Source organism: Symsagittifera roscoffensis, chromosome 9, assembly GCF_963678635.1.
Source record: "Symsagittifera roscoffensis chromosome 9, txSymRosc1.1, whole genome shotgun sequence".
NCBI lineage: Eukaryota > Metazoa > Xenacoelomorpha > Acoela > Convolutidae > Symsagittifera > Symsagittifera roscoffensis.
The window spans coordinates 4085878-4105468 of NC_087070.1; the positions used below are offsets into that span (position 1 = coordinate 4085878).

Sequence of the window (19591 nt, forward strand, 5' to 3'; positions counted from 1 at the left end):
ATTAATTTTGATGGACTGGATTTTTTCGCTTTCTTTGAGATTTTCACAATTTCCTAAGATGCTTGGATACTCAATACCTACCTATCTACCTACCTACCTACCTACCTACACCTATCAAAAGGCCAAAACACACAAGGAAAAAAGGCCAAAACGTGTATAATGGAGTTGAACCAAGAACTTTAAAAAATGATAGACATGTTCCGTAGAGACGGTCAGTATTTAGTGTATTAAAAAGTAATTAAAAAATGGCTCAAAAATAATCTCAGGAATGCTTCTAATAGTATCCCCAGTGATAAAAATTAATTTTAGGTCACAAAAAAATTCAATAGTTTTCAATTTTAAAAATATATTTAATTTTTATAATGAATTGACTTTCGATCATATAATTTCAAACGCAAAGCTTACTTTTTATGTCGCAAAGAAGGTAAAAATTATTAATGAGAAAGTTTGAGAGGAAAATTCCATTACAATACGAATTAAAGTTCATGTATTGAATTTCTATAGTAGCTTCTTGCCAATGCCGTGTGCCATTGATATACTTTTAAGTTTCTACTTAATTAGTAAATTGCATGAAATGCTTTCGGCTGAACTGACCCAATTTTGTTCCAAAAATGTCTCAAGATTATATTGACTTCGATGCCTCAGGCTGAGTTGACACAATTTTTCCGGCTTTCTCAAACTCAAACTAGCTTCGATGTCCTCATTCGTTAGTCTGGTGAGCGGATAATAGTAACGACCGAAAAAGAAGCCATTCCAAATAAAATTAGCTTGTTGCATAGCAAGTGGCACAGAATTTTTGACCACCGTTATCTCTGCGAAACAGAATTGGATTTTGAAAAATTTCTGAAGGAACAAGAATGTAAACTCAACTTGAAAAAAAAACAATACTCTAACCACAAAAATATCAAATTGAGCGTGATCAAACTTTAGTTTCAAAACAAATGAGTTTTCATATAATCCTTTGTGAATGGGACGGCAAAACAAAAGCAAAAAAATATATAATTTAAGAAACAAATAAACAAGACTAGGTGCTAAACAAATATGATCTTGATTTGTCAGGCACCACTGAACGGGTGCCGGACATCAAGCCGACGGGAATGCAAGCCTGATCGTAAAATTAGGGACTTCAAGCCGAACACTTCCTTAAAGTTGTGAAATATGATTAATTTGAAGACTATTTTGAAGATTTTCTCAAATTCATGATTTTTCTTTACCAGTGATTGGCTTTTTGATAAGTTTTTCTAGGCATAATTTATGCATTTCGAACTACGGCTATGTAACGAACGGACGCCATTCCTGAAAGGTGCATTGTCATGAATAACGCTTATTATGGACTAGACTTGCCTAAATTTTCGGAAGCTAAAATTTTGCTGATAAAAACGGTCACTGAGTTGCTTGTTGATGTGAAATTCGGATTGAATAGATTATGTAAATTTCGGGATTATGTCAAATAATTTCGACATAAATTCCCGTCTGCATATTGTCCTAGACTGCCACTGGGCACACTCAAAGACCATCCCATGTAGTATTATATTAAAGCCGCTTCAGTCGTGCTTCCGATCATATAACTATGAAAAACCGTTCTAAATATACATTTTTTCAGACTGCAATAGTATCAAATCACTCTCATAAAATCTGTTTTTACAAGATACTTTTTTATCTAATGAATTTTTCAGCTAATTTCAATATCTCGTGCAGATCGGCTAAACCGCTAAAAAAGAAAATTCATAAATTCTTTAACAGTAACCACAGTGGTCGGAACGTTCTTGGCTAATGGCACAGCAACCCGCTAATATTGTTTTCAAGAAACTTGATTTCTTCAAAATTCTTGATTACTAGGAGTTAAATCAGTGTGCATGAAGAGAATCGAAATTAGTTTAGATAACAATGTGGTGTCGAAACTCGCCTGTGATTTGTCGAACTCGTCTAGAGTGTACGCTTCTTCAACTAGTAGTTGTACAGTGTTGTCGAAGTTGACTGTGACACTCCCGCTGCTAATCAGGAACTTCTTACTCTCTCCCGACTCGTGCAACACATTCACAAGACCTACATAAAATGACACAAAACTCAACAAATTAATACAAAGGCAAAGATGAACTTCGCACACATATCAATGAAAAAAAGGGCTTTGAAAAGATTTGCAGAAACAACTAATCAGAAAATTGAATGTCACAATTCTTCTATCTATTTAGAACTCAAAAAGATTTGAGACAATACATTGCAATAATTTTTTTTAAAAATTATATAGTAAATAGAGTAGAAAATTATTGACATAAGAGTGCAATAATTTTTTAAAGAAACTATATACACAGTAAATCGTAATATCTTATCTGAAACAAAATCGCCAGCCAAACTAGTCTTACTTGAAAACAGCTTGAGCTGATCAAAAACTGTTCTTTAAACAAACTCTTATTGACCATACCTCCACCGCCCTATTGCAAAAGGGGTGGAATTCGTTACAAGGTGCAAACTCTTACACGCTTAGCCGTTGGATTAGTCCTTCATAGAGATGGAAACTCTTACTAGGTGAGGGTAGTTAAAAAGATCCCAAACATATTTTCATAATCAATATGCCAAATTGTGTACATTAACGAAGGGCAAAGCTTAGACTTATTTATTTTTATCCTCTGGCAAAGCTTAGACTTACATATAATTTAAGGTTAAGGGTCAGATAAAAGTTCAAAAAGTAAAGAAGTGGGATTATTATTAGAGGAGACTGTTTGACCTGGTTTGAGCACAGCCAGAAGGGGCACGTGGTTGGGACAGATGCCCATGACGTCATTGATACAGGGCACATCCACTTGTTTCACCTGAAACATCATAGACCCAAATGTACATTCGAATCTAAACGATGGGACCTTTTCCCATGCGCGAAATTCTCAACCAATCAACGCCCTTTAAACGGTCCATAACTGACCGAATATATCGCTTACTTCTTCCGAATTTTTGAATAGTGATCTCTGATTGGTTGACAAAATTTTTGCGCACTCGGTCTTTCGAGCATGCAGGTTCCGCCAAGAATTACTGCGGAAAACAAGGTAGTAGGGAAATTCAATTATTCACCTATTTTGAAAACGTTTGCAAGTTGGTTGCAATGAAAATGAGCAGAAAACATTTTTTTTTACTGTTTTTCATATTTCAGATGACTCGTCTAGAAAGAAGAAACATGAAGGCGACAAAAACTACAATATCCTGTTCACCTTTATGACAATCTCTTCATTTTCAGTGTGACTTTTCAGCGAATTAACTTTAATTTTCAGTGTGATTAATTAATAACACTCCAGCTGATGACTTACTTCAGTGTCGTTATCGTAGAACACTTTAGATGGGGATGCGAACGTGAACTTCATCTTCTTTGACACCTCAGTGGTCTTTGTAGAAGCGGCTGCCTCCTGGGCCATGCCCCTCGTCAATAAAACAGACGACATACTGGGGGGACTAGTACAAAGCCGACGTAGTAGGGACGAGGCGGACCTGGACAGCATGTTTTGGGCCATTATCTGAAAATGAAAAAAGACTTCATCATACCAATACGGATGTTGTTTTGGATAATATATAGCATACTGCTAAAAGCTTTCTTTAACTAAGCATTCATTTTTTTAATTACAACTCCGCATCGTTCATCGCAAATCAACCTTCCCCCCCCCCCCCCCCCCCCTACGTAAACTCACAAAAAAGATTAAAATCAATTTTCCTTAAAACAAAGCAAAATAAGGTCACTAAGCCTCAAACTTGAGCCGAAACATTTAGGGACAAAAAAATTTTAAGCGAAAAAAAGAAGGAATTTATAAAAATCAGACGAAGTGAATAAAAATTTTTGAAAAATAAAAAAAACTTTCAATTAGTGAAAATAGCTTAAGCACAATGAAAATTGCTCAAGCGTAAAAAAACTGCAACTAAGCCGACCAAACATAAGCGGACAAACAGTAGGCCGACAATTTTTTAAACAAAAAAAACTGAATAAAAAGTTTTTGATCAAAACAGGTCCTGGTCAGCTCGAATCTACGACCTTTGCCAACTCAGGTTCAGTTTTTACCTCTAGACCAAAAGTGCCCGAGAACCTAAGATACTCGAAGTTGAGATAATTCTGTTCAACAATTTAACCCGAGAAGTAAATTATCCGATTTGATAATGCTTCTAGTCGCAAGCTTAAAACACGGATAAAGATGCGCTAACACTAGTTGTAAAACTACAAAAATCAGCTCTATAAAATGGAAAAGAAAAAAGTAAATAAGCCCCGAATTAGTAAAACTTATGATGTGTCAGATTCGAACCTGTGACATCAAGATTTGGCGTCACACGTTCTCTCATCTGCGCCACGGGTCCTTGAAAGATTGCGAAAACTAGCCAAAAAGAAAAAGGTTATGGATCTGCCAATGCTACAGAGTGTAATTATAGCAAAAGTGCCACCAAATGACCACTTTATATTCGAGTTAACTTGGGAAAAAAGTCAAAATGACACACAACGCTCGTTAGTGCAAATACCAAAGCTTTTTAGCAAAAATTCTTAGACTTGAATTACCTGCACCAATACAGGAATATAACAGACAATTACATCAAGAAGTATCGAGCAACGTTGCCTTTGTGAAAAAACACCGTTTTTTTCAAAGCGGGTTGGAGAAGTTGAAATCAATTTTTCTAAAACAATCTCAATATGATCAATTCCAATTGGCCATAAATTAATAGAAAAAACACAAGGTAAATAAGCTGACAGAATTAAATGCGACACCCAAAAAACCACAATGCAAAATTTTGCACGTATCACCTAGAAAATAATTTTAAAAATCTAAGAAAGGAAAACCATAAGTCGAAGAAAAAACAACTACAAAAATCTGAATTTAGAAAGATATTTCACCTAGAAGTTATGGGGTTGAAAGATAACCAATTTGAGATAATAAACACGGGGCATTTTTCATGCTATCAACGCGTAAGCGGTGAATTAATCCGGCTCAGGAATCGTTCCAAATTGAATTGAGGCAAAATTCTTGCTCAAAAGAATACGTTAGTATATGCTAAATACTAACTAAAATATGCTAAATTTTGACCAAAATAGAGTATACCCTATTGAAGATATCGACTCCCAGAATTCAAATGCGAAAAGATAGTTTACCTTCAATTTTTTTCTGGAGTTTGAAAATGACCAATATTGCCATGCTCTGGACTAATTTATGCGCGCTGAGTAGCGTGCCGAGCGAGAGGCGAAAAAATTCTGGTTGCTAAATTTTTTCCGAAGTCCCCCTTTGGTATAATTTTACAACCATTTTTGGCTGACCAACCTCAAAATTTTCTAAAGGCGCCAATATAACTAATTTTGAAGGGGAGCGCACGCCGAAAAAATGCAATTTTTTTAATCAAAATTTTCCAAAAAGTACCCAAAAACGCCTTTTATGGCCTGTTTTTTACATTAAGGGTCCTACACAGAAGCGAAATGGCACTTCGCATACACAAGCAAAAAATATGACCAATAACGCTACTGGGAAAAACTGAATGAGTAAAACTCTGCGTGTACAAAATTTCTTAAGTGACGCACGCCAATTATGAGTCGACATAATTGCTAGGTGACGCAAGCCAATTATGACGCATTAGCAGAATCAGCCAATTTGAAAAAAAAATTTACCAACTAATTTACCAAAATGCCTCAATTTATAGAGCGGACGCATTTTAACTAGTATACGAAAAAGTTCATTAAAAACATCCGACCCTGCCGACGTTCGAAACCTCTTACTTTGTTGTGGGTCTCCTTCCCTACCTCTACGCTACAGATCCATGGCACCTTGAAGCTGAAGTGCTATTGGTAATATAATAGTCTGTGTTAATATCCTTAGCATTGGCTGTACCCCCCCCCCCCCCGCTCCCCCCCCCCCCAATAAAAATTTTTCCGCCGCCGATTATGATGAGTAACGAGATTTAAGCGTACCGAATTATAACGCACAACAAAATCGCTTCAAAATAATTGAGATTTGAGGCAGATTAAAAAGTCGCTTTATTTTCCTTATTACTGCAAATATTCACACAATATTCGATATTGTCCAAAATTTATGGTTTTTCAATTTACTAACCAAAAACAATTCGATTCAGATACATAAGGTGGCATTTGGACCATTCAGGGCTTTGGCCTGATTACAAACGATCTTGTTTGCCTTTCTGCGTAACAAACACGATGACAGAGACCAATGCAAAACAACAGCCTGATATTTTTATTTATAAATTCCCTTTTGCCTCATTACACAATCTTTCAATGGCTTTTGGTAATTCTGAACCTTCCTGGTTGATAAATGAGTTTTCTCCTCTATCCATTTTCTTGCCAATTGTTGAACAATCCAGCATTTACAAGCTGTTGAATTTCATGAAAAAAAATATATTATATTTGGTAAAAATTCACAAGTAAATATTAATTCCGCTGGGTAACTTAAAATCCATTTTCTAAATTAGAATTTGATCACCTCAATTTTACAGTTTTGCTGTTCAATAGTGGAATTTGCGTTTCTTTTATTATCAAATAAAAGAAATGAAATGAACTATAAAAGAAATCAATCCAAACAGCGAAAATTGAACGTTTCTTGTAAAAAGTCAAAACTACTTATATAAGAGTCTTCACTACGTTCATTGACTCTTATCAGAAAACAATTTTAAAAATCAAGTTCTACTTACAAAAGAAAATTATCTCAAAAAAGGCGCTTAAAGAAAATTTAACTGGATTAAAACCAAGTTTTCACGGCTTAAAAAATCTGATCTTCTTGAAATAAACCTGCTCGATCGCTATATTTGCTTGAAAATAGACAAAAAATCAAAACTGAAAGCGCTTTAATATGATATGTCACTCGGAACATTCCGATGATTAGTTGTGGCTCCTAATTATGCGTGGTAAACAAAAAATCAAAACATCCGAAGACAAAGTTCCTCACAAATTTCAGTGGTCGGAATAAAAAAAAAATGGACGTGAACAAATTCTAGGCTAACAAAAAGAAGCCACATGACCTGAATTAGTAAAGTTTACTTTGTTGATAAAAAAAACTATTAACTTGCCCAATATATTTTGAGCTGTTCTCAAATATTGAAACTCAACAAAGAAACTTGAGATTAGGTAGATACAACAGTAGACTGATCTTATAGAACAAACTTCGCTGGTTTACAGACTTGATAAATTGGATGTTTGAGAAGCTTCGAGCATAATTGAGATTTGTATGCATTTTATTTTTTATTGGCTTCTTGGAATCTACAGAAACATTCAAGGATTTTCACCTTATCTATCTCAACTGTACCAGGTACGGAAAAAATACTGAAATGAGGTGTTTTTATGCTTTGGTACTTGATTGCGATAAAATAAATTTCTATGATACAAAAAATACAATAGTATGATTTATACAGAGGCGAAGCGGAGCTTCGCATCACTTGCGATACAACGCCAGTGCAGCATTGCAAGCTAGTGAATAGAAAATGAAACGGAATAAATTCGGAAAATTTTTGTTGGGAAAAGGGAAGATAATTTCAGAAAAACAGAAGAAAAACACAACCACCAGTATTGAATAAGCTTTTAATATTTACCGAGTGGAACCTAAGCAGACAAGTGGATAGACGCCCATTGATCCGAAAGCAAAAACAATGCCATAAAAATTGCTGTCAAAAAACTTTGAGCAATTAAGTTTTAAAACTGAAAACTTGCAACAGAAACTACTTGAAACATAGCCAACTGACAGTTGGAAAAGAGTAATGAAGGCAAGGAAACTAAAATTAAAACTGACTTGTTTTTTCAAAAACCTACAAGTTACGAATTTCGAAAAAATAGATGGCCTTGAAGCTCTTCGAATTTGTAGAACAAATTATGATAGACACTTAATTTGTTAAATTAACCCAATTTGAGAAAACTGGATCAATAGGTAAAACATTTATTTCGCTGGGAAGTCTGATAATTAATTTCCATTTTCGAAAATAGAAGTCAATGACGTTTTTCGTGGCTTTCACAATTTTGCTGTTCGACAGTGGAGTTTGCCTTCCTTTTAACAATAGAAATAAACTAAAAATTAGCGAAAAATTAAAATTAAGCGTGAAGAAATTTCAAGACTTTTTCCTGAAAAAAAAAATAGCAAGAGTCTTACTCAAATATTTTTTGCCTTTGAAGCGACACAAAATAAAGTAACTGATGCAATAAAAAAAGGCAGGCAAACGAAAGTCCGACAATTCAAATTTTTCCGGAACAAAAATCAATTTCATACATACTGATAAAAAGGTCCTGCCGGGACTTAAACCCCATACCTTAGGGTACAAAGGCATCTGAGTTACCAGAGGCGGATCTAGGATTTTTTTGAGGGGGAAGGGCGGCTTTTCAAAAAGAAATCGAAAACTTTATCGACCTTTTTTTAGGTCGACCAAATTGATTATCCGAGCTCTCCCAAGTCACTATAAAGACCACATTTTGCCGCATGCAAGTTTTTGAAAAAAAAACAGGCCAAAAAGGCGTTTTTAGGCACTTTTTGGAAAATTTTGACAAGCGCTACGCCCTCAAAATAATATATTTTGGCGCCAAAAGCGCCTTTAGAAAAACTTTAGGGCCAGTCAGCCAAAAATGGATATCGCAACATAGTACAAAGGGGAGACCCTTTGGGTCGGCAGGGGGTCGAATCCCCGAGAGGAAGAAGCATCCGCCCCCCTAAATCCCCAGGTGTGCGTTACCTCTAGGCCAAGTAGGGAAAGGTCTCAAAGTTAGTTAAGTTCATGAATAAAGCAACTGCACAATTTCTTTCAGCAGTGATGCGTAAGAAAACTTGTTTACAGGGAAAAAGTATAGTTCCCGATTGCACGACACTTGCTTGCTCTCGCAAGTGTAATAAAGCCAAAAAGTTTTATACTGCACTGTTTTTCAATAAAAAGAATCTAAATAATCTAATTTCAAATATACTTTTGATTAGCTTTATGATTAACTATTTCTCGCCCATTTATAATGACAAGAGAAGTGCAAAGACTACGTAATCCTTTGAGTGATAAATTTACAAAGCATGTTATTCGCAAATGCATACAGACACTCTTCACTATACCATTTTTCATTTAATTTAGTTAGCACTCTTAATCATTTCCACAATCCGCTTTCGCCAATCTTCGTCTTTGTCTAATTTAACAAATCTCTCCTCTGCCGACGGGAAAGAATGAGTCACATTATATTCCAAACCCGCCCTGTCTTTGATCACATGTGAGAACTTGTCTGGGTGGGCGGTTGCCAAAACAACAACAGGGTCAATATCTTCAAGCATATTGGCACACTCAGTATTCTGGACCAAGTTGAAGTCAAGGGTGTTTTTCTTGTCAGCACCGGTCTCTGCTGGCCCCTGAAAGCAAAATGATTTGCAATAACTTTGTTCAACCTCTACAATGACAACGCTTTCGAAATTTTCAATTGAACAAGAAAGTTTTCATACCAATAAAATTAAATTTCGAGCTCGAGTAGTTGTTTCTACAGCAAATTTTGAAAAACGTTAATGACTACAGAAACTGAGTATCTCAAAAATCCAGTGAATCGCATTTTTCCTTAGTTTAAACTTAACTTGCCCAATTAAATACTAAGAACCAAACGAACCTGGAGATGCTTTTTCAACGCCACAAACCCAACTGCTGTATGTGGGCAAACGACTAGCCCCTTATTATTAATACTGCTGTCATGATTCCTATCACTTGAGTTACTCCGAGTGTTTTGATGCTTTGAGGCGTACTGGTTCTGGTTGAGGTGCTTCATCATGGCAATCGTTTCTTCATCCGAGGCGACCTCACATCCACACACTTGTTCACGCAGACTCGCCAAGGCCTACAAAACAAAATTACACAAATGCTATCAAATGTTTTTGTTAGCCTGAAATTGTCTTGGAAACCCTCGTATCTTCCTTCATATGACATATCAACAGGTCTACATTATAGTGGTCTATCCTTGTAAAACTTGTATTTTTGATTTTCCAAAACACATTCAAAATAAGGTTTATTTTTTTTAAAAATGACAGTTAATCATCAAAAATATCATAAGGAACTCCGAAAAAAATTTCACAGAGGCGAAACGGAGCTTCGCACCACTAACGATACAATCGAGAAAAGAAATAGTAAAAAATCTAAAACATCAAACAGACAGTTTGGAAAAGAGTCCTGGCTCTTTGAATAGTGGTAAGGCGTTCATCACTATGCGATCTTCAGATCGTGTAATCAATGATAGTGTGTGATTAAGAGCTCTCGCTTGACCTCTAGCTTCAGGTTTATCACAGCCTGACTGATTTCGGCTGAATTAGTAGTACAAAGTTCTAGACATGAAAAAAATGACTTTGAGTCGCAAAAATAAGAGCATCTTTCAACAAAATAACTCAGTCTGGATTGTGGGCAAGTAAAGAAACGATTTAGGCTTAGAAAGGCTGGATATCCTTTCATAGATTCTCAGCGAATCGCAGAAAGCACAATTATTATGAACGCGAGGAAAAAAAGAACTTCATTTTAGTTTTAAAGACTATATATTTTGAAAAAGACTTCATATTTTGAAAAAACTTTAAAGAAAACAATATATGGTCTAAGCTCTTTGAATTTCAAGACTTATTTCGGATTAAAACTTTTTGATTAAATTAAATCAACTGGATAAAAAGGTAAATTTAATTAATACGCTAGGAAATCATTTGATTAATTTCCAATTTCGAAACTAGAGGTCAAAAAACACGTTTTTTGGTCACCTTTATATGTTTGTTGATCGATAGTGGAGATTGTGTCCTTTTAACAAAGGAAAAGAACTGAACTGAAAATAAATCAAAAATCAAACCGCAAAAAAAAATAAGTTTGAGCGTGAACAAATTTTATCTACGTTCATGACTCTTAAAATCGGAATTGCCAAAAAACTAGATGTATCAAAATGAATAAAACTATTTTTGAAAAAAAAGGCAAGACAATGAAATGTGAAAATAGCATCTGAAAAAACATGCTAGCGGTAGAAAAAAGCCAAAAGAACATGAGCAGAAACCGTTTTAGCCGAAAAGAATTCAAAAAGACATAAAAGCGAAAAAAATCGGGTGCCTCTTCCCCTCAAAATACCCACACACACGCGATCAATTTCTTCGGTCAACAGACGACACAATATAAGACCACTAAGCCAATAAAATATAGACCGAAATAATATGTGCATAAGAAAGTTTTTAAGCAAAAAAAACATATACGAAATCTTGAATAGATTTCATATACGAAATCTTGAATTACAAACAGCAGCAGTAAATTAAAACACAGCCAACAGACAGTTGGAAAAGAGTCAAAAAACGCAAGTAAATAAAAAATACTGACTTGCTTTGTGGCAAAATCTTAACTTTCAAATTTCAAAGAAAAAAAAATAGATGCTCTTAAAACTCTTTGAATTTTTAAAACAATTTATGATTGGCTCTTTTATGATAAATTAACCGAATGTTGAAAAACTTAATCAAAAAGTTTATCCGCTGGGAAATCTGAAAATTAAAAATCACCTACGAAACTAGAAGTCGATCACAATTTTTGTGACCTTTACACTTTTGCTGTTTGATAGGGGAGTTTGCCTTCCTTTTAACTAAGAAAATAAATTGAGCTTAAAATAAAATCAAAAGTCAAACCACAAAAAAGAAAAATTGAGTCCTGAAAAAAACTCATCACGACCTATATAAAGGTCTGAACTACACTCATGGACTCTTAAACACAAAAATCAACTATATTATACATTGCGTACAGCAAAAAAAAACAATTCTACGATGTGGCAACTCAGACAACAAAACACAAGCAGACAAATAATGAGCGCTCAATATTTTTGAAACGGAATTTTCCCCGTTTGAAAAGAAATCAACTACTATCAGATTCAAACACAGGACCTTTGCCGTTCCACGCGTATTCGTTACCTCTAGACAAAGTGTACTTGAGACGCATAAAAAGATTTGAATTCATGATGAACTGAACTTAAATGAACCATTTCTTATTTTGACCATTACGGGAAAAACGTCTAGTACCCGCAAGCAACAGTTGCAACCGCAAGTCTAACTAGTAACCGGTTGCAATACACTTTTTATCGCAAGTGTCAAGAAGAAACCCCGCAGAACGATTCAAGAAGAAACCCCGAGTCAATCCATGTCTACTGGACTTCATCAATTTACACTTACCTTACAAGGCACGTTGATTGGCTCTGCTCTTTTCAGTTTCTGCAGTGCGTGTTGATCATACAGGCCAGTGTTATCACGAGGAGACAAGAGGAACAGTATTCTGGTGAGAGCGGGACTCCACTGACTGTCCATCGCATTCGACACTGTCTGTCTCTGATTTCCACTCTCAACCACAATCACACCTAATTAAAACTACTACGATGACTCACGAATCTCTACGTATCTCCTTATTTGGTTACTCTGTTACTCATTTAGGCTCTTTTCAGTCCCACCTTTGATTTTTCTGAAAATCATTATATGAAAGTCTATTTAAAATTACTTTTCTAGTTATGAACTGCATTAAAACGTGTCAGCGCGAACAGGTGAACAAATTTTTAAACATTTCTACCATCAAATTTGTGAACAATTTTTGACCAGCTTTGTTTTGTAATTTTACGAGGGGGTGGGAAATTGAAAGAGCCCTCGTTTATTTTATGAACAAGTTATCTAAGCTAAACCAATTTTGGTATTAATTTACCGCTTTCTCATGATAATCATGTGATCGATAATTCATGTCATGAATACCCCACTTCAACGCCATTATTAAGAAAAAAACACAGCTGCTGTGAACACTACGCACTTTCTTCACAAGTTCCTACGACCATTTAAATTAGCACCATTCATCAAAGTAGACAACCCTCGTATAATCTTACCAAAAATGTTGTGGTTGCTTGGAGTTGTGAAGGGGTCCAATTAGTGGATGGGAAGGGAGTTCGCCTATCCCACCCCCTTTAAACCCTAGCAGTGGACTGAAATAACGTTTGTTTTTACCTGTATGGTAAATAGTGCGGAAGAATGCGTTAGAGTTATTGGCAACCACGATGTCCAATGGCAGCCCCATTCTAACTGCAAATAGAGCACTGCAAACATTCCCACATGCACCTAAACACATGGACAATACATTCAAACACATCATTGTTAAAGGCTAAATTCGAATCATAATAAACATCATGCTCCAAAACTTTTGGGTTATCAAACAGCAATTCCTAAGCTGGCAAGGGACTTGATATTGAAGTTTTCCAAAATTTATTCAAATAACATCCGACTTCGATATCTACCGCACAGTAACCTGAAAAAATGAGTCGTGGGTAAACCTTTGGTTTTTCATAATCGACTATACAATTTACCGCCCATATCAGTTTAGAGGGAGAAAAAAAACAAAATCAATTTAGGGGGAGAAAAAACAACATCTATTAAGGGGAGAAAAAAACGAAATCAATTTAGGAAGAGAGTTTTTCGTAAATTATATTTGAAAATAGCCTAAATTGATTAAATTAATTAATGGCAAGCGTAACAATGATAATAGAAAAAAAATTAAAAAGTTGTCTTAGGTGATTAACAGTTATGCAAATGCGATCTCTTAAAAAAAATAAGTCAACCTATTAAATTTGGGCGTTTTTCAAATTTCTAACTTTATAGCAAAATACTTTCAAATTAAATAGATGGATAGCGGGAAAATTCTATGGCAGGTCACTTAGAGAATGTACGGTTGATCCAATTTTAATCCTCAAACCCACCTGTGATTTTTGGAATGTTCTTCTTTTCTTTACGTATACCAAATATAACAAGGATATCCGGTTGCTGTGCGAATAACACAAAATGTTCCAATGTTACTACTAAACTGATTTCAGAAAAAAAAGCAATCATAAAATTTAAATATAAATTTTCTGTTTTTGTTCCGACCAGCGAATAGAAAAATTTCAACGACGATGCTTAAAATGGTGTTACAAAAAACATGAATTGAATGATGAGGATTATGTTTTTTACTTGAATAAAAGCAAACTTTTGCGAATTTCACTGACGTTATTTAAACACGATTTATTTTTGCTGAATAACATTCTTAATAACGAGTTGCCGATAAATTTTCTTGATTTTTGGGCCGACAAGGGCCCTGATTCAAATCGAACGGGAAACAAGGCGTTTTTGATTACCGTGTAGCAGAAATGTCAAACACCCTCGCGAGATCGAACAATTTGCCTGGCTATGATCCTTTTCAAGAACCTGTAATCTTTAAGAATTTGAACCTGTTATTATTTGACAAACTACAAACATTTAAATACTCGATTAATCCAAAGTCATGGTTTTTAAGTTTATTTAACTAACTTTGTTATCAATGACTATGAGCAACTAGCTCCCTCCTTGAGGGTTTAATTCAATCTTATTATGATTGAAAATGGGGAGGAACTTTGTATTCGGGTGTTTTAGTTTATTTCTTTTTTTGTTTTCCAAGCAAAATCAGGTACAACAATCAATTATCGGAAAGGGTTGCGTGATATACCATATTGAGGCCATTTCAGTCGTGATTAATTCCACACTAAAAATTCCCGAACAATTTTTCTGTCGAAAAAAAAACCGGTTTGAAACTTATGAGTTTTCGTCCTATTTCGAGCAAATAAAACGAGCGGTCAGGCATACAACAGCTTAATTAGGCAAAATTTAAGTCCTAAAAACTTAACTTCAAGCAGTAAAATTACTTTTTGGAGTTTTGTAGCTCCATTCTGCGAACCAACAACTTCAAAAAATTTGAAAATTTTCAGCAAAAAAATGAAAAAATATTTTTTTTTGTTGTTCTAGTCAATTTTTACAAAAAGTTTGTGTCAATTATGCCTAAATTATAGTTTTACATCAGACTTTTTTATCCGCCCATGCAGCAAATAACTTCACTAACTTGTAAAAAAAACTTTTCTTGTAGATTTTAAAGACTATGGTCGGAACATTCTGTGCTACTTGCAGAGTAATTAGCTGTCCTTGTTTTTTTGGTGTCCACACAAAATCAGGTGCCACAAAAAATTATCGGAATGGGTCGGATAATATATCATTTTGAAGCCCTTTCAGTCGTGTTTTGAACGACATTAACAATGTCCAAAACTTTTTTCCAAGGTCGAGAAAAACCGGTTTGAAATTTATGCTTTTTCGTCTAACTTCGAGCAATTAAAGCAAGTAAGCATGCTTATTTAGGCCTAAATTAGGCCGTTTATAATAGCTTATTTATTCTTAATAGATTTACTTCAACATAATTAGTTTTTGGAGTTTTATCAACGCCATTTTGAGCATCAAAAACTTCAAGAACTGAACAAATGTTTGCAAAAAACTGAAAAAACATTTTGCTTTTTTGTTTTTTTTATTCGTTTTCCTCAAAAACTGTTTTACAGTTTGCAAATTTTACCATGGCTGTCGAATATGCCTAAGTTTTAGCTTTTTGGTTATTCTTTTTATCACACAAAACAGTAAAAACGACAAAAAATGAAAGAAAAGTTTTTTAAGACTACGGTCGGAATATTATGTGGTACTTGCACGGTGACAGGCTATCCTTGTTTTGAGAAACGATGATTGCATTAGGTGAAGTTATTAAAGAAGAAATTAACTTGTGAGGCCTCTCATCAAATTTCGTCCGAAAAACGGGAAACCATAGCCAATAGACAGTTGGTAAAGAGTCAATGAACGCAACTAAAAAAAACACTGACTTGTTTTTTGAGAAAATCTCAACTTTCTAATTAAAAAAAAAGACAAAAAAGAATTGATTTATTTTCTGAAAAAATCTCAACTTTCGAAAAAAATCAGATGGCCTGAAAGCTCTTTGAATAATTTAGGATTGACTTTTTTTGATAAAATTAATCCATTTTGAGAAAACTGAATCAATAGAAAAAACTTTCATTTCGCTGGGAAAACTGATAATCAAGTTCTGTTTTCGAATATGGAGTCGATCACGTTTTTCATGACTTTCACGCTTTCGCTGTTCGAAAGTGGAGCTTGCCTTCCAAGGAAATGAACTTAAACAGACAAACCGCGAAAGACATACTTTGAGCCTGAACAAGTTTTAAAACTTTTCCTGAAAAAACATAGCCAATCGAAGATTGGAAAAGAGCAATGAACGCAAGAAAGCAAAAAAAACGACTTTTTTTTGAAAAAATCTAAAATTTCGAAATTCAAAAAAAAGTGGCCCTTTAAGTTCTTTGAATTTCTAGAACGATTTATGATTGGCGCTTTTTGATAAGATTCACCCAACTTGAGAAAACTGGATCAACAGGTAAAGTTTTTATTCCGCTGGAAATCTAAAAATTAAATTCAAACTTCGAAAGTAGAGATCGTTCACGTTTTTTTGCACCATTTCCCTTTTAGTTTTTGGAGAGTGCTATTTACTTCACTTTCAGCAAATGAATTTCAGTTGAGTTCAAAAAGTGCAGATGCACCTAAAAGCATTCATAAATGCATTAATATGTATGAATGCACATCTGTAGTTATTAGAGACTTCTAAAACTTTTCCTGAAAAAACTTTTAAAATCAGCAAGATCTATATAAGAGTGTTCACTAAGTTCATTACTCAAAATCATCGCGACCTATATAAGAGTCAGAACTACGTTCATTGACTCTTTAAAAAATTCGAATAGTTTTTTTTCTCGAAACGTGACAATTTTTTTGATTATTTTTTAAAGAATCCCAATCAGCAACTAGGGCTTTAATATGATAGTAGATTTTCACTGAGGTTGTCAAAATTGGCTAAAAATGATACTGCACCATGGTTCCTTCCAGTGAGTTTCAGTGGCGTGGTGGGAACAATGAAATTGGGCATTATGGTAAACTTACTATATTATTCATGACATTGGTGGCGTGTGACACAGCCGAATACACGGATGGCCAAAAAAATTCACTTCAATGGCAAGTAACAAACGCTTGCTCCGATCGATGTGAACACATTCCCCAAGAGTAATTTTGTGCGCCAAATTAAGTATTAGCAATGAAGCTTTGCATCATTTTTTTCGGCTAACAGGTAACGATTTTCACTATCGCTGTGCTGGGCTGTATGCGTGTACACAATCATGAACAGTTAGTGTCTTGGTACTGAACAGCCTGCGACACTTAACACCCTGATGAACTTATCTGCCTATTTTGAAATCTGATATTGATTCAAGTTTCCCAGACTAATTTATTTATATTGAAATTTTTGCGATTTCTTTGAGGTTTTAAAAATCAATTCCGATAAGTTATTTTCTTAGTCTATCATTCGGGACCCGCCAACTATCTCTAAGGTTGCCGTATATCCCATGACATCACATATACAGCTAAATTATGCGTATTCAATAACCGAGTCGGTGTAAGTGCTTTACAGCCGAGCCTGTCGCGACTGGTCTAGTAGGGACTCAAAGTGTTTTGCAATAAGACCAAAGCTTTAAAACACTTAATTCATAAACCTGTACTCGTCTAATTGATTAGTTCGGCCATAAAGCAATTAACAACGAGCCAGCCAACAGCCAATAAGAGAACAACCAATAAGTTTACTTATTTTAAACGAAAGACACTCAACGATTAAACCCAAGCGTTGATGGTATTGACGGTGGGGAGTAAAATTACGTGGATACGTTGAAAAACTGTTCATATAAATACTGTTTAATACACGTACCAGAAGGGATGACTATTTTGACTCTGTCTCCGACATTCTTCTGAGGTTGACATTGGTGGATGACTCGGAGGTATATGTGGGTGAATATAGCAACTTGGCCCATAATCCGCACCCAATTGGTCGAGTTGGCAGAGGTCAGGTTGAATTCATCAGCTGCGAAAATAGATGATGGGATCAAGTCAACGCCCCTTTCGAGTGGTAGGGTTAGGGGTGTTAACTAGGTTATAAGTCGGAACTTTACTCCATGAAACCAGACTGGGATATTTGACACACAACACTACAGTTTAAATTCGAATTAAACAGAGGGATGGCAGGAAAATAGGCTTTTAAATTTAAATAGGCGCAGAGGCGGATCTAAGATTTTCTCGAGGGTGACGGGCCGGTTTGATTGGACGGAGACTTTCTGCAATTTGAACCTTCTGCCATGAGAAAGACTAACTCAGCGTTTTGTCTGCGAAGAGATCCAGATACACCAAATCCAGGTCATCGCACGATCCCTGCACTTGGAAGCAGTGCACATTATCATCCGGACACGTGGTCATCTGCAGTCTCTGGAAAGGAGTGATCTGGGATCCAGAAGGGAAGCCCACAAACACGTTCACAAATGGCAGACCTAAAACGGCGACGCAACATTACGTATACATTTCATAATGTATTGGACAATTAAAAGTGATGCATTCCGTGCCTACTAGAGTTAGTTTTGGCACTTGCATCTTGGTGGTAGTATCCGAGCCATGTTTAAAAGCACGGACCAATTCCAGGCCTAGTTCAATTTTTTCGGCTATCGGAGTATTCTGCTATATACGTGGCCACCGTCTGCATCACTTTCTCGGTCTTTAAAGTTGTTCACCTTTTAGGGCCTCAATCGCAGCACTTCCTGTATCGCCAGTGGTGCAAATCAGAACATTGCTCTTCTTTTGTTTAACATCTTTTTCCCAATGATATTTTTTCTTCGTGCAATAGTTCATATACTGACCGACTATCTGCATACTATCCGACGTCAAATTCAAACTGGTTTCTGCTGTATGATATTAACACTTTCCTTTTTCATTTCGACATTCATCAGAGCGTAAGAAGTTTCAGAAAATATCATCTCAATTTTAGAAAAACTGAACTGAAAACACCTGATATATTCGCTTTTCAATCACTAATGATGCTGAAATTTACGCAGCAACACATTACCTTGTAAAAAGTGTTAAAAAAACGTATGTATCCTACTTGCAGATTGAATTTGCGCCTGTAGTCTTTGAAGACCAAAGATGGTGAATGATACGCTTCTGCTCGGAACAATCGACACTTCTTTTCACCAGACTCCATGTCTAGTTCTACTCCCATGTCGACCACTGGAATGTAATCTGGATGGAACTTCTCTGGCTTCAGACCTTCTTCCACTAAGTACTTCAGATCCGAGGCAGGAACTTCATCTGTGGATATGAATTGAGATGCAATGTATTCGGCTATCGTCACAAATGAAGCATCCTATAAAAACCAACGTCACAACATAGTTTTTATCGGAACATAGAATCCAAATCTATGAAAAAAGCAATACGCTCAGAGTATTGATGACATTTGAAACAATTAACTCATAGAAATATGATAATATTTATCATTTCAAACAAGCATCGTGGACCAATAAACTGTTCAATATTTTCAATCAAAAAAAAATATATATCACCACTGTTCTATCATTTTACCGTTTTCATTTTTCGTTAGAATCAATTCTTTGAAAAAATTAGTTATGAAAACTCGACAAGTAAACCTCAAGTTCCATTAATCGATCGTTGTTCAAGGCCTCGACTGGAACAGTTTGGGGAACGAACACACCCCCAGCAGAAGTGTATCCACCTTGGAGGAGGGCAGTCTCAAAAGACACATCTGACACAGTGCCACAGGTGCTTTTGTATCTCATATTCAAAATATGACAGACTTGGACTTTTCTCTAATTCAATTGATATTCATCTTGATTATTCTTTCATTGACGATTTCATTAAGTCTGGAGAAATGAGGAGCGTTTTTAATTTGGTTGCTA

At 35.4% G+C, this 19591-nt stretch overlaps 1 protein-coding gene across 2 annotated transcripts; it reads right to left on the bottom strand.

Annotated features, from left to right (window-relative positions):
• Positions 1 to 7797: 7797 nt before the first annotated feature.
• Positions 7798 to 19054, bottom strand: LOC134853960 (threonine synthase-like 2). 2 transcript variants are annotated; one of them, XM_063869978.1, is made up of 7 exons: positions 18781 to 19054; positions 18002 to 18175; positions 17563 to 17715; positions 12936 to 13046; positions 12126 to 12307; positions 9569 to 9793; positions 7798 to 9320 (listed from the first exon to the last, which is right to left on the bottom strand). In XM_063869978.1, exons 2-7 carry the CDS (start codon positions 18102 to 18104, stop codon positions 9048 to 9050), a joined length of 1047 nt encoding a protein of 348 aa, XP_063726048.1. In that variant the 5' UTR covers positions 18105 to 18175; positions 18781 to 19054; the 3' UTR covers positions 7798 to 9047. The 2 variants fall into 2 exon arrangements, with proteins under 2 accessions (XP_063726048.1, XP_063726047.1); XM_063869977.1 differs by lacking the exon at positions 18781 to 19054 and adding an exon at positions 18413 to 18568.
• Between the last annotated feature and the right edge of the window lie 537 nt (positions 19055 to 19591).

Excerpts from the sequence above, each read along its gene's own strand:
- LOC134853960 (XM_063869977.1), bottom strand. The coding sequence starts at position 18,551 with ATGCAGATAGTCGGTCAGTATATGAACTATTGCACGAAGAAAAAATAT. Across the intron at positions 18,176-18,412 it reads TGCGATTGAGGCCCTAAAAG|GTCTGCCATTTGTGAACGTG; the intron begins GTGAACAACTTT and ends TCGCCGTTTTAG. Across the intron at positions 17,716-18,001 it reads CTTCGCAGACAAAACGCTGA|CTGATGAATTCAACCTGACC; the intron begins GTTAGTCTTTCT and ends CTATTTTCGCAG.